Here is an 18,255-nt window from a genome sequence, read left to right on the forward strand (position 1 = left end):
GTTCAATAACTACGATCGACTGACTGACAGAAAGCTCAATCACAGTTAGCCCACTCAGAAGGGGGTTTACCCATGTCTACCTGAATAAGAACACGCCTGTCCAATTTATACTTTCCGCTAAACTACACTGCATCTCCTTTTGAGTCCAAATTAACGATACTGCTCTTTAGGTGCATGTATTTTTGTGTGTGTCATACCTAAAATACATTTTACGGTAAAATGGAAGGGTATTCTAAGGTGAATAATTTTACCTGCCTTCTTTTTCAACTGCATCGTTTTCCGCCGTGCTTCGATACTTAAATTATCATCTATATAAACCTAATAAAACCCAAGTTTTATGGCAAAACATAAACCGGAGCAGAATTGACCAAACGGAAACATCAACCTGAAAAGCCAACGTTCAGTACTCAACGAAAGCAATCACCCAGAGCCAAACCCACCTCCTCCTTCTGAACCCTGCAATAGTTAAGGCAGGGATTAGGGCGACGGTTTAGGAACTGGTTATGGCATTATTTGGGTGTGCCATATTTAACGTATCTAACGAGGGGGCATTTGGTGCGCAAGCCTTGAAAAATGAGCCTATTTGGGCTATTAAATAAAACCTTCCCAATGAGAAATAGGTCTTGAGTTCCTGCTTCCTAAACAGTCACTATGGCTAAGTTTTTGGCCAACTAAATTTTCTGAAACGCTAAGGGCAAAGTGGGATGCTCTGACTTAGATAAGGTACATTTTCCAGAAATACCTTATACACATATGATCGTCTTTAATTCTAATACAGCAAAGAGCACGGTGTCTGCACTTCAGAATCTGAACCTTTCACATATGCCCCTGCTGAAATACATATTCCAAAGTATCAAAATTAAGCTATTTATTAACCCCTTAACCTTCCATTCTCTCTTCCCCCCGCCACCCCTGTTCTCTCTTCTCTTTCGACTCCTCTTCTCCCTTCCCGCTCTCATTCTCTTCCACCCTCTTTGCCCTCCTTCCCACTCAACAACCCCAGAGTCTGTACCCCAGGATCTTTATATTCCTAATGTGCCCGTGTTAATTCTTGATCCCAAGATTTAGGGCTCTCTCTAAACAAACCAGAACTCCCCATTCTTCTGGGCCTGAGCTGTTTCTGAACATAAAGAATCGGGTCCTTTCCCCCCACAGAACCCCAAAATAATAATAATAATTTGTAAAAAAAAGAAAAAAAAAAAGCCCTCAGAGTCCCGAGACAAATACCATGGGCTTGTAGCAAAGGTTCCCACCCGCCCTCTCGTGACTCTTTACCGGACCCATTAATTGAATGCACTTCCATCAGTGAAAGCTGGCTCTTTTTCAAGGAAGTGCCATGGAACTGTTCTGGGAAAAGGCACTTGATAAAAAGAAAAAGTTCTAAAAGCCACTTACGCGTGTGAGACGGCTGCTTCTTTGCATTCTCTTATATCATTTATACGCTTGTTGTAACTACAGTGGGAACAAAAACAAACTTCAGAAATGCTGATTAACAATTTTACTACAGTCAAAACCCGGTGAAGCATGAGGGCAAAACTAACACATGGACAAACAGTACGTGTACGGCTCCCATTGCCAGCGATAGGAAGAGGATGCTAGAACAGGCTCAGCCTGTGAGCCCCTTTAAGGACAGGACCCATATCCACTCTGATTAGCTTCTATCCCGATGCTTACGACAGTGCTCGGCACACAGTAAATGCTGAAATGCCACAACAATTATTTATTATTAACATCCCAAATTACACTTCCAGATACGCCGCAGTTTTTAAATGGAAAACCAGGAGAAGGCCTGTTCATATCCAGTCAGCTAGGGAAGCAACCGGATCAGAGCTTGCATTTTTCCAGATTATCTCGCCCCTCTCCGGCCGACTTTAGAAATCCAAGCCGGATAGTAAGACAGTTTGGGGATTTTGTGGAATTGTTGGAATTTAGCCAATTTGCCCCCAGAACATTAGCACGACCGGATGAAATCTAGCGAGTGGGTGTGCGCTGGATTTCCGGGCCCTGGTCGGAGCGTTCTCTCCAGCGGTTTCCCAATCTTTCCTCTCCCTCACACTCTTGAGCTCTCCTCCTTCCCCTCTCTTCCATCCACTCTCTGGCTCCTCCATGCCCACTCTCTCATCCCTTTCAACCTCTCTTCTCCGATCCCTTTCTCGTTCTCTTCTCTTCTGCCGCTGCGCTGCCCCTTTGCCCTCCCCCAGCCCACACAACCACCCGAGTCTGTACACCAGGATCTTCATATTCCTAATGGGCCTGCGCTAATTCCTGCCTCTTCCCCACCTCCTCCCGAATGACCTGTCTGGATGCCTTTCCACCCAACGTTTCTTCCATCACCCAGTGCCTCTGTGGGCGGGCAACGTGGCTACCAACTCTGTTATATTGTACTCTCCCACGCGCTCAGTCCACCGCTCTGCACACAGTAAGCACTCAATAAATGCCACTGTTTGAGGACTCACCTTCTCTAGACTCTTCGAGCCCTCTCCATAGCCACTTGACCCTCGGTCCCACAGCACTTATGGAAACATCCGCAATTTATTTAAATTTACTTTATGTCTCCCCCGCTAGACTGTAGGCTCCTTGTGGACTCTGTTCTACTGCACTCTCCCAAGCACTTAGTACAGTGTTCTGTACATCTGATTCACTGATTACCCCTCCATCTTCAAGCAAATCCCAGGGGATTTTCCAACCCCTCCAGAAACTTTCGCAACTTCTCCCCTGAACAACCAACTGCCCGCAGAAGTATAGGACGTGACCACGCGGTCCTCAAAGAACTCTGGTCAATCGGTGGCATTTACTGTGTGCAGAGCACTCTTCTAAGCACTTGGGAAAGTACGAAGCAGCTGGCAGACACGATCTGTCACCACATGGAACGGAAAGGCTGATGAGCACAGGCTGAAAAAACAGGCGGTATTTCCAAGAGCAGGGGGAATAGATACGCGCAGACATTAGTGGACGAGTCAGTCGAAGGTATTTATTGAGTGCTTACTGTGGGCACGGCACTGTACTGAGCTCTTGGGAAAACACAACAGAGTTAGTAGACACGATCCCTGTCCACCCAGAGCTCACAGGAGAGTACAAAACCTGATGGGTTTGCAATACCTCCAAACATGGGAAGCACTATCGGCAAACTTTAATGGATCAATGGATCAGGAACAAAGAGGTGGGATGGAGAGATAGAAAAGCTCTGTACCCCAGCTTGAGGAGCTGGAGAATTGCAGCCGACTTGCAGAGGGGTCAGAGCGAGCAAGAACTGTGCTAGAAAAGAGTCGGTCTACCGTTAAGTGCTTAGAACAGAGCTCTGCACAGAGCACTCGACAAATACCATTTATTGACGACGGTTCCAGCAGGACTTTGATTCAGAGTCTACATCTTTTACATTCCTACTGCTACACGCTACGTACTCCCGGTTTGAGGGAGACCTACAATTCTGACTTGGACACTTTTGCAATTGTGGAAACCCTCAGAAATAGCAAAAACCAAGTTAACAGAAAACTCCATACCCTCTTATGTTTACGAATAGGTCTTCTGCCGCTTTGTGAATGTGGAAAACTTCATCCCGAAACAGGGACAGGCAAGAGCTGCTCTGAAGAGCTAGCTTCCAAAGGTTCAAAGCTGTGGCATCCGTATTCAAGATTCCATGGCACAAAATAAACCCGACTTTAAAAAGAAAAAGGCAAAATACATTTTTAAAACCTGCAGATCGATCTCTACCCTATTATATAAAATCCACCCCCACAGCCCACACTCCAAGTAGCAGCAGGCTTCGCATGCTCTCCACCCACCCTTGAGAGGAGGGGCTCAAGCTTCGTCAGAGGAAAGCCAGTCCACGACTCTCCCGTCCAAGATGATCGAGGCTCACTTTTTCATTTGCAGTGATCTGGGATGTGTTCTGTGTGTTTTTAATATGTGAGAGTTAAGGGGGCACTCATTTGTGCCACGGGGCCAACTGCCACGGCCCCTTGGCTGGGACACTGAGAGGGAATTAAGGAACGCTCTTCCGACAAGGTGGCCCTATTTGGGTTTTGCAGGCCGGGTTACCGGAAGAAATTATCTGAGAGCACAGAGCATGAGAATGAGTACTAGGGCACGGGTTTTCTTTAACGTGAGGTCTCATGAGAACACAACCCTCGTGGTGTATGCAAACTTGGAATACCTAAAATCCAGTCTCATAAAGGATGGAGACCTTGAGTTGAGAAGAAGAAGAGGATGAGAAAGGGGAGGAGGAAGAGGACGGGACCCTGGACTCTGCTTTGTATAAGAAATAGGGTCCCTCCCACCTCCTCCTCCTCCCCTCTCCAATTCCTGCAGCTCCAAACCCTTGCAACAACTGTTAGCCCACTCACGTTGAGTGACAAGGCAAGCTGATCTGAAAAATCAAAAAGCTAACAGTGGCGCGTGAGCCGACTCCATTTTGGGGATTTATAATGTTGTTTGTGTTCTTGCATTTTAGATCACTGAACACTCGTGTTCATAGGCCTGCTGGAAAAGAAGGCCCAGATGTCTCGTATGTGTTTCTTTCAGAGCTCGCCGATGAAAAACGTTGTCAATAAACACGGTTGATAACGGGCACTTTACACTCTGGGTATCACTTCCAAAATGGAGCAGCCCTGCTTAATTTAGCTTCTACACATTTGGAGAGCATGTCCTCCCTACTCCTTCGTTTGTATTATAAAAAGACATTGAACGGAACCTTTCAGTGGCATAAAGGATCTAGAGGCAAATGTCCCCTGGAAGCGGTGTGGTCTAATGGGAAGAACACAGGCTTGGAAGTCAGAGGATATGTGTTCTAATCCCGGCTCCGCCACGTGTCTTCTGTGTGACCTAAGGCAGGTCACTTCACTTCTCTGTGCCTCAGTTCCCTCATCTGTAAAATGAGGATTAAGACTCTAAGCCCCGAGTGGGACAGGGACTGAGTCCAACCTGATTACCTTGCATCTACCCGTGCTCAGAACAGCGCATGGCACATAGTAAGCACTTAAATACCCACAATTATATTATTACTAGTTCAGGGCTCTGGATTAGTTTTACACTCCATTCCTTTTGCACTGCCTTTACTTGGGATGTGCCCAAGGGTGGGGAAAAGAAGTGTGCTCTCCTTTTCCTCCAAAGAGTTCTTTAGTGCTCTGCATATATATCTCAAACTCCTGACCATGATAACATAAAAGCAATGGTCACCCTAATTCTCTTTCATACCAAAGGGTAGGGACTAGAAATTCTCGGCATCAATGAGGAACAGACTGCTCATCATGCAGGCTTCTCTCACTCTCAGGGGCCAAGGAGAGGTCTAAAAGTAACGGTCCCTCCGACCCGAATCCGGCTTTCCCGAGGAACAAGGATTCAGCCCGAGGATGACGAGTCCCCAGTTCTGACGTGGGGCCCGGCACAAAGGGGGAGGGAGAGACAGGATCTGGTCAGAAACCCGTTCCACGGTCAGGGATGGGACCTGGGCTTTCTCTTGTCCGTCTCAGCCCAGCTTTGGGAAGACAGAGATCAAAGAGAGGCCTGCCTGTAGACAGTAACGTATCCCGCACCTGAAAATCCTGGAGCGATTTGAAAACTCAGAAATATTTGCCCGTTACGAGCTGAGGCAGACAACGCAGGCTACGCGGTCTTTTTCTACGTGACAGGAACCGAGGTATTAGAAGTGGGTCTCGGGACACGATTCCCTAAGTTCTTTTTTTCAGTATGCTACCCTTCCCGAGTGGAAGGTGAACATCGTGCAGGCATTCTAAGACACTAGCATTTCTTAAACAATGTTACACTTGAATGATGTGGTCACTTTTCATATTTTAACAAGTTGATGTGCGTTATTTAAATAATTCAGGTAGAAAGATAAGGCACAGAAATGAGTTCAGATATAAAAGTATGAATATGTCCTCTTCAAAACGTCCCCCGTGCAATGCTTGGATTTAAACACAAGGGTAATGTATGGCCCCAAAACTCACGATAACCGGAAATCTCAGCCTATGCGAGGTTTAAAGTAACACCACTTTGAAACTAAAAGATTCAGTACTTAGCAAGTTTTACAAGTACTTACAAATAATCCATTTTTCCATTGCATCCAAAGAAAGGTATTCACACGGCATCTGTTGAAAGGAGAAAACAGATTTATGCCAAACAGCGGCTAATAAACAAAGACTTCGCCAGTATCCCTTCACTTCCATTCCCTGGGGTTTATTTCAAGAGTTTACTCTCCATTGCCTTTTCATCAACTGCTTTATGCACTTCAATTTAAACAAACGAACTTTGCGTGTTCTTCCATATGAATACCTGAACTGCATTTCCAGGTGAACAGAAAGGATACTGGGGAAGAAAAAGTCACTCTTTGTTCTCATATATAAAACTGAGGCAAAATTGGACGGCTATTTTCAGTTGAACCAAATGATTCTGGAGATTCACGGGGAATATGATGGGAAAACTTTAGTTTGTTGAAATTTTAGTTATCAACGCTACACGACAGAGGTTGGCTAGCAGTCATCGCGACAATCAAAATATTCATCATCCCATCAGATTCCACCCAGATCTGAGAATTAAAAACAAATGTCACTTCACAGGCTACACCCAATTTCAATGAGATTCAAATTCCAACTGGAAATTTTTTTTAAAACACCCTACAAGAAGAAAAAAAAAAGGATTCAGCCTTCCGTCCAACAGTGAATTTGGTACTCCGTGTCTAAACAAGAAAAGACAATCACCGTGTCAGATTGTGCGGGGTTAAGCATTGTGCTGGGTGCACTGATGAGGCTCAGTAACTGTGCATTTCTCCACTGGTCAGCTGAGAGATTCCTTCGAGGATACACCATCTGGAGTGAAATTAAAGCATCTGAAAGGGACTAGAAAAGGAAAAAAGAACATTTCATTAGAAGCACCGAGGTTCCCCTCTCAGGGTCGCACCTGGAGCGTTTCAAGCACTGTACCGGTCTTGACTTCGGGAGGGAGAGCCCAGCAGAGGCCTACCCATTCCATTCCTAGCTTGGCCAGTGGCTGGCGAGCGGCAGGCCGTCGGCTACAAGTCAAAACTCACCCGTGCTGGGCGGCAGACAAGGGCAGAGACTCAGGTTTACGGTGCGGAAGGAGGCGATGGTAAACCGCTTCCGCGTTTTGACCAAGAAAACTCTGTGGGTATACTACCAGGACGATCGCAGGTGGAGGTGGGGCGCTGCGGGAGAGATGGGTCCACGGAGTCGCTACGGGTCGGAGACGACTCGACCGCCTAAGACAATCCTAGAGATACTAATGGCATCTACGGGGCACCTTTTGAGATCAACCCACTGTACTGAGCACTTGGCCTTAAGGTAGTCTATCAACTCTCTCTCCTCGCTAATTTCCCACTACGATCCAGCCTGCACACTTTGCCCCCCTAACCCCGTACCTCGCTCTTGTCTCTCTCTCGCCACTGACCCACCGTTCACAGTCTCAGGCTCTTTCCTGAAACTCTCCCGGCCACTTCACACCCTTCCTCCCCACTGTCAAACCCCTGCTAAAATCACATCTTCTCCAAGAAGACTTCTCTGTCTGATCTCATCTCCCCACCCTCCTGCCTCCCCGTGAAGCCAAGTCCCTCGAACACTTAAGTACTCACCCCACCCCCACAGCAGATATCCCTTTGCTTGGTTGCTCTCCCCCAACTGTGTTTTACCGTAATATCTATCTCCTCCTCTAGATCTTAACTTCCTTGAAAGGCAGGGACTGTGTCTACTTCACGGTATTCTCCCCGGGACTCAGCAGAGTATTCTGCACAAAGTAAGCCAAAACTGTAATAAATACCTTTGATAATAACTGTGTTAAGTGTTTGAGGGCAAAATGAACAAAACCAAGGGAAAAAAGGGTGGCAAGACGATTTTCGATACTGAACGGCCAAACAGCAAAACGCTGTAGTCTAGTCTAGAAGGAGCCCTCTGCCTACCCGCTCCCACCGAGACCTGGGCAGTTTAGAGGGGGAGACGGACATTAATATATATTACAGATATGGACAAAAGAGCTGTGGGGCAGAGGGAGGGGTGAATGTCAAGTGCTTAAGTGACGTGGATCTGAGTAAACAGGCAACGCACAGGGCGGGTAGGATAGTTCATCTACGGCACGGTCAGCGGGGCCTGGCCAAAGGGAAGCATCTTCACCTGGATTCTGACCGACACGACCCCAGTGGGCACCCCTCGCCCTCCGCCGCCCCCAACTTGCGCCGTTCCCCCCCGACCCCTGACTTCCTGGGCACAGCGAGTGGGGATCAGGGAAGGAGGACGATGACTCCACGTGGGGTTTCGGGGGTCGGGGACAGTGAGAAAAACTGCTTGTCCCGGCTCCAGAGCACAGCCTGAAGGAGAAGCGAGGCGGAGGAGGAGGTGGCGGCCTTCTCCCGCTGCCAGCACAAGCCAGGCGGGGAAGAGGTCGTTTTCGCTCCACTTCCGGCCCCACGCCTGCCTTGCTTATAAAACCACGGGCCCACTCCAATGCCATCCTGGAGTCCCACGCCACCGGAGGCGACGGAGCCCCTCAGGGCACGGGGCACCTACGAAGCACCTCTAGGCTGCGGACTCATTTTTTGGTCTTTTTGTTTTGTATTTTAAGGGAGTTGGTAAGCGCTTACTATGTGCCAGGCACTATACTAAGCACCGGGGTGGCTACGAGCTCATCAGGTTGGACATGGTCCATATCCTGCTGAACCCAGCTGACCCCGATGTGATGAGTTGTGATGGACGAAGATGAAGACCTCCTTTAGAGGCAAATACCTCTCTCCTTGTCTTCTTCCCAGGCCGCCATGTTCTTATTTGACTTCCCCTCCCTATCCTGCCTTCACGGCCCCCCGATTATCTGGTATCTACGCAGCACTTAATACACTGCTTGGCCCAAGGTAAGTGCTTAAATACCGGGACTATTTTACAGCCTTGAATTTGTTGCCCATCTCTAATTCATTTATATTAATACCTGCTCCTTCTGGGCAGGGAACACGTCTACCAACTTTGTTCTAATTACCCGCTCCCAAGCGCTCAGCACAGCGCTCTGCAAACGGGAGGTGCTCGAGAGATGCCACTGACTGATTAACCGATACCTTGCTGTGGGGTACGAATTCTTCCATCATCTTCTTCAACGGGTTCTCGTAATCCACGATCATCTGGCCAAGACGAGGATATTCCCGATCGCTTTAAAAAAGATTTATACGAATCAAATATCGTGGCTTTTGACCGTGCAGTTCGGTGCAAATTTTCTAATGAGCTATATGGAGGGGTTTTTACCTGGCGCCGTGGGTCATTTCGTGAGCGTAATTATACAGTCCAATGATTGCCTTCCTCTCTTCGATCCGCGACAGCAATATCATTAGTGTTGTGTACGTGATTATCAAATCCAGGTAGTTCTTGGTTAAATCAAAGTTTACTGTCTGGAGGAGAAATCACAATGTTTAACCCGCAGGGTATACAACCTCGACCACAAATACGTCCGTGACCGGTATTCGAAACCAACGCACCTCCAGCGACGTGATATTTCAAGTAATTTAGCTATGCTTTGGGTTTTCTTTCTCTTATTGCACACTGCAGATGACCCCAATCACTACAAAGCCGGTATTGAACCTACACTCGCATACTACATGAAGCATAAGGGAGCTTTAGAGAAGATGTAACTCCAAATCTTTCAGTTCAAATATGGCAACTGCTCAAAAACAGGAAAAGAATTGTCAAGATTTACAGAAATTAGAAAGGAAAAATAATCCTCCAATACTGAGAAACAGGAGACTCATAAACCGAGAAGCAGCGAGGCTTAGTGGCAACAGCCCGGGCTTGGGAGTCAGAGGACGTGGGTTCTAATCCCGGCTCCGCCACCTGTCTGCTTCTTGACCTTCGAAAAGCCACTTCACTTCTCTGTGCCTCAGTTCCCTCATCTGTAAAATGGGGGTTAAGGCTGTGATCCCCAGGTGGAATAACCTGATTACCTTGTCTCTAAGGCCAGCGCTGAGAACAGTGCTTGGTATAGCAAGCGCTTAACGAATACCATAACTATTATTAATTATCAAATTGTCTGTGTGCAGCATGCCCCAGTTGGCATCCTTCTGGCTCATGGACACCTCATGCATTCAAATTTCACGGAAGATTTACTCGTTAAATGGTACCTATTTTCAAAATGCATCCTATTACACAAATAATTTACAACTATCAATAAAACTATGCATTCTCAATGCTCTCTACTCTTAGAATAGTTACAGATGTGTCCTTTACAGAAACTAAACCAGTCACCTTCTGCCTTTGTTCTGCAAAGCCGGTTTCAACAGCGCAGACTTGTACATGAGATCTAAATGGCAATCTGCTCCCCTGGACACCACTTTGAGAACAGGGGTGATGTTGACTAATTCTAGTGCACCCTCCCAAGTGTCTAATACAGTGTTCTGCACACAGCCGGCAGTCAGTAGAAACTACGGATTGACTGCAGAAAATGTGAAGAAAATTCTGGTTTCCTAAAGATACTTGAATGAAGAACTGCTTGGGGACCAGTGCGCTTTAACGGATTTTTACGACTAATCACCGGAAATGCTAGGAAAAGCCCGTCCAACTCTGCATCGAACAGAAACCCCTTGCCACTGGCTTTAAGGCACTCAATCACCTTGCCCCTTCCTAACTTACCTCCCTGATTTCCTACTACAACCCAGCGCACTCACTTGGCTCCTCACAGACCAACCTTACAACCTGCACCTCGATCTCGTCTATCTCGCTGCCGACCCCTCTCCCACGTCCCGCCTCTGGCCTGGAATTCACTCCCCGTGCCATATCCTAGAGACGATCACTCTCCTCACTTTCAAAGTCTTATTAGAAGTACACCTCCTCCAGGAGACCTTCCCAGGCTACGCCTTTAATTCCCCTCCCCTCTCCCTTATGCATCGTCTTTGCACTTGAATTTGCAGCCTTTATTCACCCCACCCTCGACCCCAAGGCGCTTATAAACATATCGGCACTTTATTTTAATGTCTTTCTCCCCCTCTAGACTGTAACCTCGTTGTAGGCAGGGAATGTGTCTGTCTATTGTCACAATGTATTCTCCCAACCGTTTAGTTCAGTGTTCTGCACACACTAATAACTGGGTAAATACGACTGGACTGAGTACTCATCTTACTTAGATCTTTGACTCCAGTATAAATTTCAAGAATATGTAATTTGAAAGGCTACTCAAACTGAAAATAAGTTATTTGAAAATCAAGAGACTTACAATATCAAAGAAGACCTGGCAAACATCGATTGTATTCAGTAGTTCACAGACGTGGTCCTGTAAGACAAAGTTTTTACCATAATTATTTTATACTATTTTTACCTCTAAAATGCAAAAGGTCTTTCGGCTACTACTTGTTCACTGGAGTGAGGCCCTTTGAAATATACGACGAAGCGAAAAGTATTTTACAAATTCAATTCTCCCCTACGAACAAATGTAAATAAGGAGACTACATTCTGGGGAACACCTTTTCGCCAGACTAAAGGCATCACCTACTTATACGCTCGCGTTTTCAGTAACTTTCAACTTAGAGTCGAACCTGGCAAAGGTGACCGTGCAGCATAGTTAAGGTAGGAGTGAGAGGTTGGCTTTCTGACTGGTATGTACGTTCTAACATGAGGCTGGGCATTTTGGACCCATGGGGCTGGTTTATTCAATTGCCACGAGCTAGGATTGCTCAGGGAGTACTCGAAATGTACGGCACCATCTAAAAGAACCACGGGGTCGTCCTGTAAGTCACGTGGCTTACGTCACAGGCATAACCGAACCCCGAGTGACCGCATATTGTGACCCTGGACAGAGCAGCCATGCAAAATACCATTAATGGAGTACCTGCATTTTTCTCAGGCACTTTCAAAGACAGACTGCGTAAAGAAGACCGCTATTTATCCAAATAGCGTCTTTCAAGTTAGTTTGTAATCGCCGGTTCATGTACCTTACCTTAAATTCCATAACATCTACAAAAGTGAAGTAATATAGAGCCAGATTCTTCAGAATCTCTGATTTTTCTTTCTGCAGCTGAGCAAGCTGTTGCTGTAAGATAAAGAAAGGCGTACATATACATTGCCCTCACATCTGTTAGTTTAACTTTTTTTTTTTTTTTAAAAAAAAAGAGCAATAGCAGGAAAACAGAACTCTTCCTTGAGTGGCACAGATAAACCAGCATTATTGCTATGCAAGCACAAGCTTCTGAAGCAATACTGTTTTCAAAATTCCAGCTTTTTAAAACAAAACGGTCAAAAGAGCCATTACTGGGAGCCAACGGCCAACAATTCAATGCAGATTAGTACCAGAGTCGCGCTATGAGCAGAGCTAGACAAAATTGGAAAGTTCGGGAAATAGGGTCATTAAATGGGCATGGATTAAAAGAAAAAGTGAAAAAAATCGCTTGAGCACAAACCGGTATGACAAAATGATGACATTATTTGAGATGGGAGGAGAGAAGGTGACAAGTTAAACATTTTTCTAAGACACAGACAATATGCTTTTGAAATTCTGAACTTACCAAAAAGAATATCCAGGCAAAGCCACGTTAAGCATGCAAAATAAAATGTAGATACAAACATAAAATACAGTAACGGTTCTTTAACCAGTTCCACAAAACACAATAAATACATCAAACGAAAGCAACAAAAGAAAGAAATGAAAAAGCGAACACTAGCGTTAAGACACCGGTGAACAAATGATAAGAGGTAAAGGTGGAATTTAAAAGCATTAAAATATGACTGAGGCAAACATCGGTCGGTACTAACAGAAAATAAATCGGATTCGATCTAACTCCTTTTTGGGGTGTTTCTAATATTAATTCTAATTGAACTCTGGTAATTCTGATTAAATTCCGGCAATGGGTTTGGAAAAGTTAGTACTCGGCACGTATCTGAAATCGTGACATCGGACTTTTGTCCGGACAAAGCCTATGTGTCTGAAGAGTTGAATAAGACCAAAGACCACCCGCTCCCCATCCTCTCAAAGGGGTAAAACTGCAATGGTTAGAGAAGTCCAAATCAATAAAATGTGAGCTTCTAAAAACAAAAATTACTTAACTATAAAGGAAGGTTTGACTGGCAATTCACTTAAGAGCAGAGGACTCTGTAACCTATTCATACATAATAATAATAATAATAATAATAATAATTGTGGCACTTAGTGCTGTGTGCCAGGCACTGTACTAAGCACTGGAGTGGATACAAGCAAATCGGGTTGGACACGGTCCCTGTCCCACATGGGGCTCACGGTCTCGATCGCCATTTTACAGATGAGGTAACCGAGGCACAGGGAAGCGAAGGGACTTGCTCAAGGTCCCAGAGCAGAGAAGTGGCAGAGCTGGGATCAGAACCCATGACCCTCTAACCCCCCGGCCCGTGCTCTACCCACTACCCCACGAGGGCCCTGAGCTTAGTACCAGTGCTCCGCAGAGTAAGTGCTCACTAAGTAATCAATACCCCTTCTCCCTACGTAGACTGTGAGACCCGGGCGGGAAAGAGGACTATGGTCCAACCTATAAACTTGCAATTTACCCTAGTGTTTAGAACGGTGCTTGACCCATAAATACCCTAAATAACTCAACCACTGGTTGACTCAATGGGCCTAACATTCAAAAACTGCACTAAGCCCTCAGTAAATCGCATTACTATTATTATCCTCTCCAGGAGCGCAAGCAGGTGTCCCAAAGCTTTTGTTCAGTCAGTCATATTTATTGAGCACTTACTGTGGGCAGAGCACTGTATTGAGCACACAGGCCCAAGTTAGAGTATCTAAACTGCATGCGTACCTATAAACGGCTGCTGCTCAGCTTCACCACCGGTTCCTGACAGCTGCTTCCACTAGTGGAGGGAACCATTTTAACTTTCCCTCAAGCAAAGCAATCTGCCACCAGGGAAAAAAAAAAATCTCCTTTTCCAGGGTCGGATTCGACAGCTCTTCCGTCAAGAAGTTCTCAGTGAACAGGACACCAGACTGCCAGACCTAATATTTGATTTTACGCATGGCACATTTTACCCACAGAGCCAGTACAAGAAGTCACTGGCCCAGCCACTGCAACTGTTAGCGCTCAAAATACATTCTTGAAACTGAATAAATGTTGTTGATACCTAGGTTATAGAATCTGTCAAACTATGTTGGGAAACAGTCTGGGCCAGTGAAAAGGACATGGGTCTCGGAGTCAGAGGACTTGAATTCTAATCCCGCTCTGCCGCCTGTCTGCTGTGTGACCCTGGGCAAGTCGTTTCACTTCTCTGTGCCTCAGAGACCTCATCTGTAAAACGGGGACTAAGACTGACAGCCCCATGCGGGGCAGGGACTGTGTCCTTCCTGATTAACTTGTATCTACCCCAGCCCTTAGAACAGAGCTTGCCACATAGTAAGCATTTAGCAAATGCCATCCATTAAAAAAAACTATAAAGAACGGAGATGAGGGATTCTGTTTGGCTTGTTATACTGGCTTTTTCCCTTAACTCAGGCCTATACATAGTCAATGGGAATAACTAGAAACCGATGATCCTCAAGCACGCCAAACGGTTCTCTGCGTAGAGTTCCTGGTCATAAATAACCATTTGGAGTGAGCCCTCTTACAGGTCAAGGCCCAAGGATCAAAGGAAAAACCTCTCTCTTGGGAAGGTCCCAACTCGGTGAGCCAGAGCCAAAGATACTGCAAGCCACTGCACCCTAAGCATGGAGACCCTTAATTCCTCAGCCTTCGGGTTTTGTTTCCTATTGGTTTTCTCTAATAGAGTGTATTTTAAAAAGAAAAATACACTTTTCTTCAAAACGTTTTCAAACCGCTTCAAAACCGCGCCGCGTCCTGCGGCTTTTAAAGACGGGGGTGGACGGAGTATCAAAGCATGAAAACGTAAAGATGATGGATTGTTTTTAAATTCTATCCCCAGAGTCCCGATTTTGTTCAGGGCCCCAAAAAGTTCCCATTCACCCCGCGACTGGTGTCTGAGGAGAAGATCTGTAGTTTTGGAAGTAACACTGTCAGCAGTGTCATCACTGGGGATGAATGTGGCATAAAGGATTAATTCAGGGCCTACAATCCCTTCTACATTAAGAATGTGCTCCTTAGTACACGAAGAAATGAAATACCCATTCATTTTCTACTGGCCGATCTCTGGTGACCTTAAATGACTTGGTCGAATCAGGCAGATCTCCTTTGCAAATTTGGCTTCCTCAGCACAACACCCAGGATCTACGATACTGCAATGCTTTTTATGAAAATCTCTACAGTTTTAAGAGACCAAAATCAATAACGACAACGAGGAAGAGCAAGAATTAGCGAGGAAAGGGGGAAATCACAGATAAGCAAAGCTAAAGAAAGTTAGAGGAATGACAGCCTACAGTCTGCACCTTCAACTACTTTCTCTTCGTTTACCTCAAAAACAGGGAATTACCATCTCTTCGCTCCACAGAACTGTGCACTTGAATACTCATAAACAAAAAAAGAGATTTGACTGGTTCTGGGCAGCCTCACCCATTTCCTTAACTGAGTCCCTTCTTCCTGTGAGCAAGGGTACCTCAAATAGTTTTCCTTTTTAGAGGTTCCTTCCCCCTGAAATACTGTTTCCTCAAAGAATCAGAAGACCCAAAGGCTTCTGGGGTAGCCTAAAAGGACAATAATCTGTTGAAAAGACATTTCAAGACTTGCAAACAAAAAGGACCCCTCACTTCTAGGCTTGTTCTTTAGGAAATGAATTCTACCTGCGGCACTCTTTTTCTCCCAGATCAACTGGTGTGGCTACTTTTCCCTGACTGCTCGGTGGAATCGAATGCCAGCTTGAGACCACACACCACCATCGGTGGTATTTACTAAACGCTTACCACGTGCAGAACGCCTGGGAGGGTGCAATGCAACAAAGTTAGCAGACATAATCCCTGCCCGTAACGAGCTTACAGCCTACAGCGCGCCAAGGCAAACCTATTCAGAGACATTTTATGAATAAATTCTCCCACGGTGTCTGACATTAAGCCCTAACCAATCTTCCACACGTAACAAGAGACAAGGAAGAAGAATATTTATAACTCCCTGGGTTTCGTTTTCTTTTACATGTCTTAGCCAAGGTTATCGGGCATTCTTGAACCAAGAGTGCAACAGAACAGAACCTGATATGATTCCTAGTAAAATAAAGCAATTTGAATGCAGGACAATAACAGTAAGCTGGAAGAGATAAATGCAGATATTTAGTTTCCTGGAAACTATTCAGAGATAGAGGTCTAAAGGAAGCACTGAGAAATCGACATACAATTAATGGTTAAAGAAAAATAAAGATAATGTATTAAGATTTGAAAACATTGTGGGCATTTTTTTTTACTAAGGCTGGCAGGTAGCAGAATTCTCAAAATGGCTTGACATACATAAGAAACACATTATTATTTGATCATTCTAAAGGGTTTAATGCTTTTACGTTAAGTTATCTTTTACTAAAAAATTCTACCCCAAAATGAGTTGCCTCTTGTTAACACAAAAACCTGAAAAGAGATTTCAAAATACTTCTTACAATCAAGAAAATGGGGGATAGCAGCAATTCCTTTACTGAAGGCTTACTCCGAAAAACGAAGCCCATTGAAACTACTGCTCCAGGGGGACACGTCTTTAAAATTTCAAAAGACGATCTGATTCGTGTGCGTGTGTGTCACGCACTCGAAATACTGCGACAGCTCGGAAATCCCTAGCTTCCCTGATCCCACTGCTTTATTTCTAACAATAGAGAAACAAAGCCTCTCTAAGAGTTTAGGAATTAAGGCTGTAATGAGTCCAGGCACTTCTCAGCTTTGAATGTGGTTTAATCACGTTTCATTGGAATGAAATAAAATCACATTTCCGCTAAGAGGCTTTCCCAGACTAACCGCTCATCTCCCCTATTCTCCCTCTCTTCTACATCGCCTACGCATCTGGGCCTGGTCCATTCTGATATTCACCCCATCCTCAGCCCTACAGCACTCACAGACATATCCTTATATTCCCGCCTTCTCCCAATCGATGGTATTCATTAAGCACATACTAGGTGCAGAGCACTGTACTACACGCTTGGGAGAGTACAAATCAACAGAATTAACAGATGTGTTCCCTGCCAAAACTGAGCTTGCAGTCTAGAGGGGGAGACAGACATTTAATCTGAATGAATAAGTAATTTATAAACTATAGCGGAATGCTATGTACCTAAGTGCTGGGGGGTGAGGCGAATATCAAAGGTCCAAATTTCCTTTTTTCTCCTAAATGGAGTTTATTTCAATGTCGATCTGCCTAGTCTATAAGCTCCCGGTAGGCAGGGATCACGTCTACCAACTCTCGTCACTGACCAAGCAACTCATATTACAATAACAATGTTGGCATTTGTTAAGCGCTTACTATGTGCAGAACACTGTTCTAAGCTCTGGGGGAGATACAGGGTAATCAGATTGTCCCACATGAGGCTCACAGTCTTAATCCCCATTTTACAGATGAGGGAACTGAGGCATAGAGGTTAAGTGACTTGCCCACAGTCACACAGCTGACAAGGGGCAGAGCCAGGAGGATTCGAACCCATGACCTCTGACTCCCAAGCCCGGGCTCTTTCCACTGAGCCACGCTGCTTCTCTAGCCACGCTGCTTCTCCGCCTGCTACAGTGACTGCTCCAAAAAAAGCAAAGCAAGACACTAAGCTGTTTTGCCCTAGATTTGATCTTCAAATTTTCAGGGTGCAACTTTGAAGTGGATACTTCTTCGGAGGGAAGCCCTCTCTCCAAAAATGAGAAAAATGACTTGCTTTTTATGCTTGGGTGCCAACTTTAATATTTACTTATGGAGAAAAGGAAATAATCTCCTTTTAAACTGACCGGGAGCCCAATCTACAACACGTACACTTTTGGAGAATTACCTTTCTGCTGCCTTTCGATGTCGTAGCAATCTAACCAATCAATGGTACTGATTGAGCACTTACTATGTGCAGAACACTACACTAGGTTCTTGGGAGAGTCCGATCCAAAAGAATTAGCAGGCGCGTTCCCTGCCCTTAATGAATTTACGGTCTAGAGCGGGAGTGTCATTACAACAAAGCAAAACAGAAGTCACAATTAGGGAGGTCTTGGGTGGAAATCACCAGAAACACCAAATCGGAGGTCGGGGGGAGAGGGAGGGCACCCTAATCCTCCTCCCCCCGCCACATCTCTTGCCCAACAGCCACCGTGGTCCCTACAAGTCTTCGTATACACCAGGGACCACTTCCAAGCCGTGGCATTTTATTTGCTTTTATGGTATTTGTGAAGCACTTATTCTGCACCAGGCACTGTTCTAAGCGCTGAGGTAGATTCAGG

General features: G+C 45.5%; 1 protein-coding gene across 4 annotated transcripts in view; it reads right to left on the minus strand.

The window, feature by feature from the left end:
* Positions 1 to 18,255, minus strand: part of NCKAP1 (NCK associated protein 1) — a 74,750-nt gene that overhangs the window by 34,973 nt on the left and 21,522 nt on the right. For 2 of the 4 annotated variants that reach the window (XM_029071630.2, XM_029071628.2), the window contains 8 exons: positions 11,908 to 11,994; positions 11,188 to 11,244; positions 9,231 to 9,373; positions 9,047 to 9,137; positions 6,696 to 6,833; positions 6,038 to 6,086; positions 3,501 to 3,657; positions 1,396 to 1,452 (listed from right to left, as the gene is read on the minus strand). In XM_029071630.2, coding sequence (XP_028927463.1) covers positions 1,396 to 1,452; positions 3,501 to 3,657; positions 6,038 to 6,086; positions 6,696 to 6,833; positions 9,047 to 9,137; positions 9,231 to 9,373; positions 11,188 to 11,244; positions 11,908 to 11,994 — 779 coding nt within the window. Of the gene's footprint in view, positions 1 to 1,395; positions 1,453 to 3,500; positions 3,658 to 6,037; positions 6,087 to 6,695; positions 6,834 to 9,046; positions 9,138 to 9,230; positions 9,374 to 11,187; positions 11,245 to 11,907; positions 12,001 to 18,255 lie in introns of all 4 variants that reach the window. The other 2 variants (XM_029071629.2, XM_029071627.2) reach the window with 1 other exon arrangement.

Source organism: Ornithorhynchus anatinus, chromosome 9 (genome assembly GCF_004115215.2).
Source record: "Ornithorhynchus anatinus isolate Pmale09 chromosome 9, mOrnAna1.pri.v4, whole genome shotgun sequence".
Lineage (NCBI taxonomy): Eukaryota > Metazoa > Chordata > Mammalia > Monotremata > Ornithorhynchidae > Ornithorhynchus > Ornithorhynchus anatinus.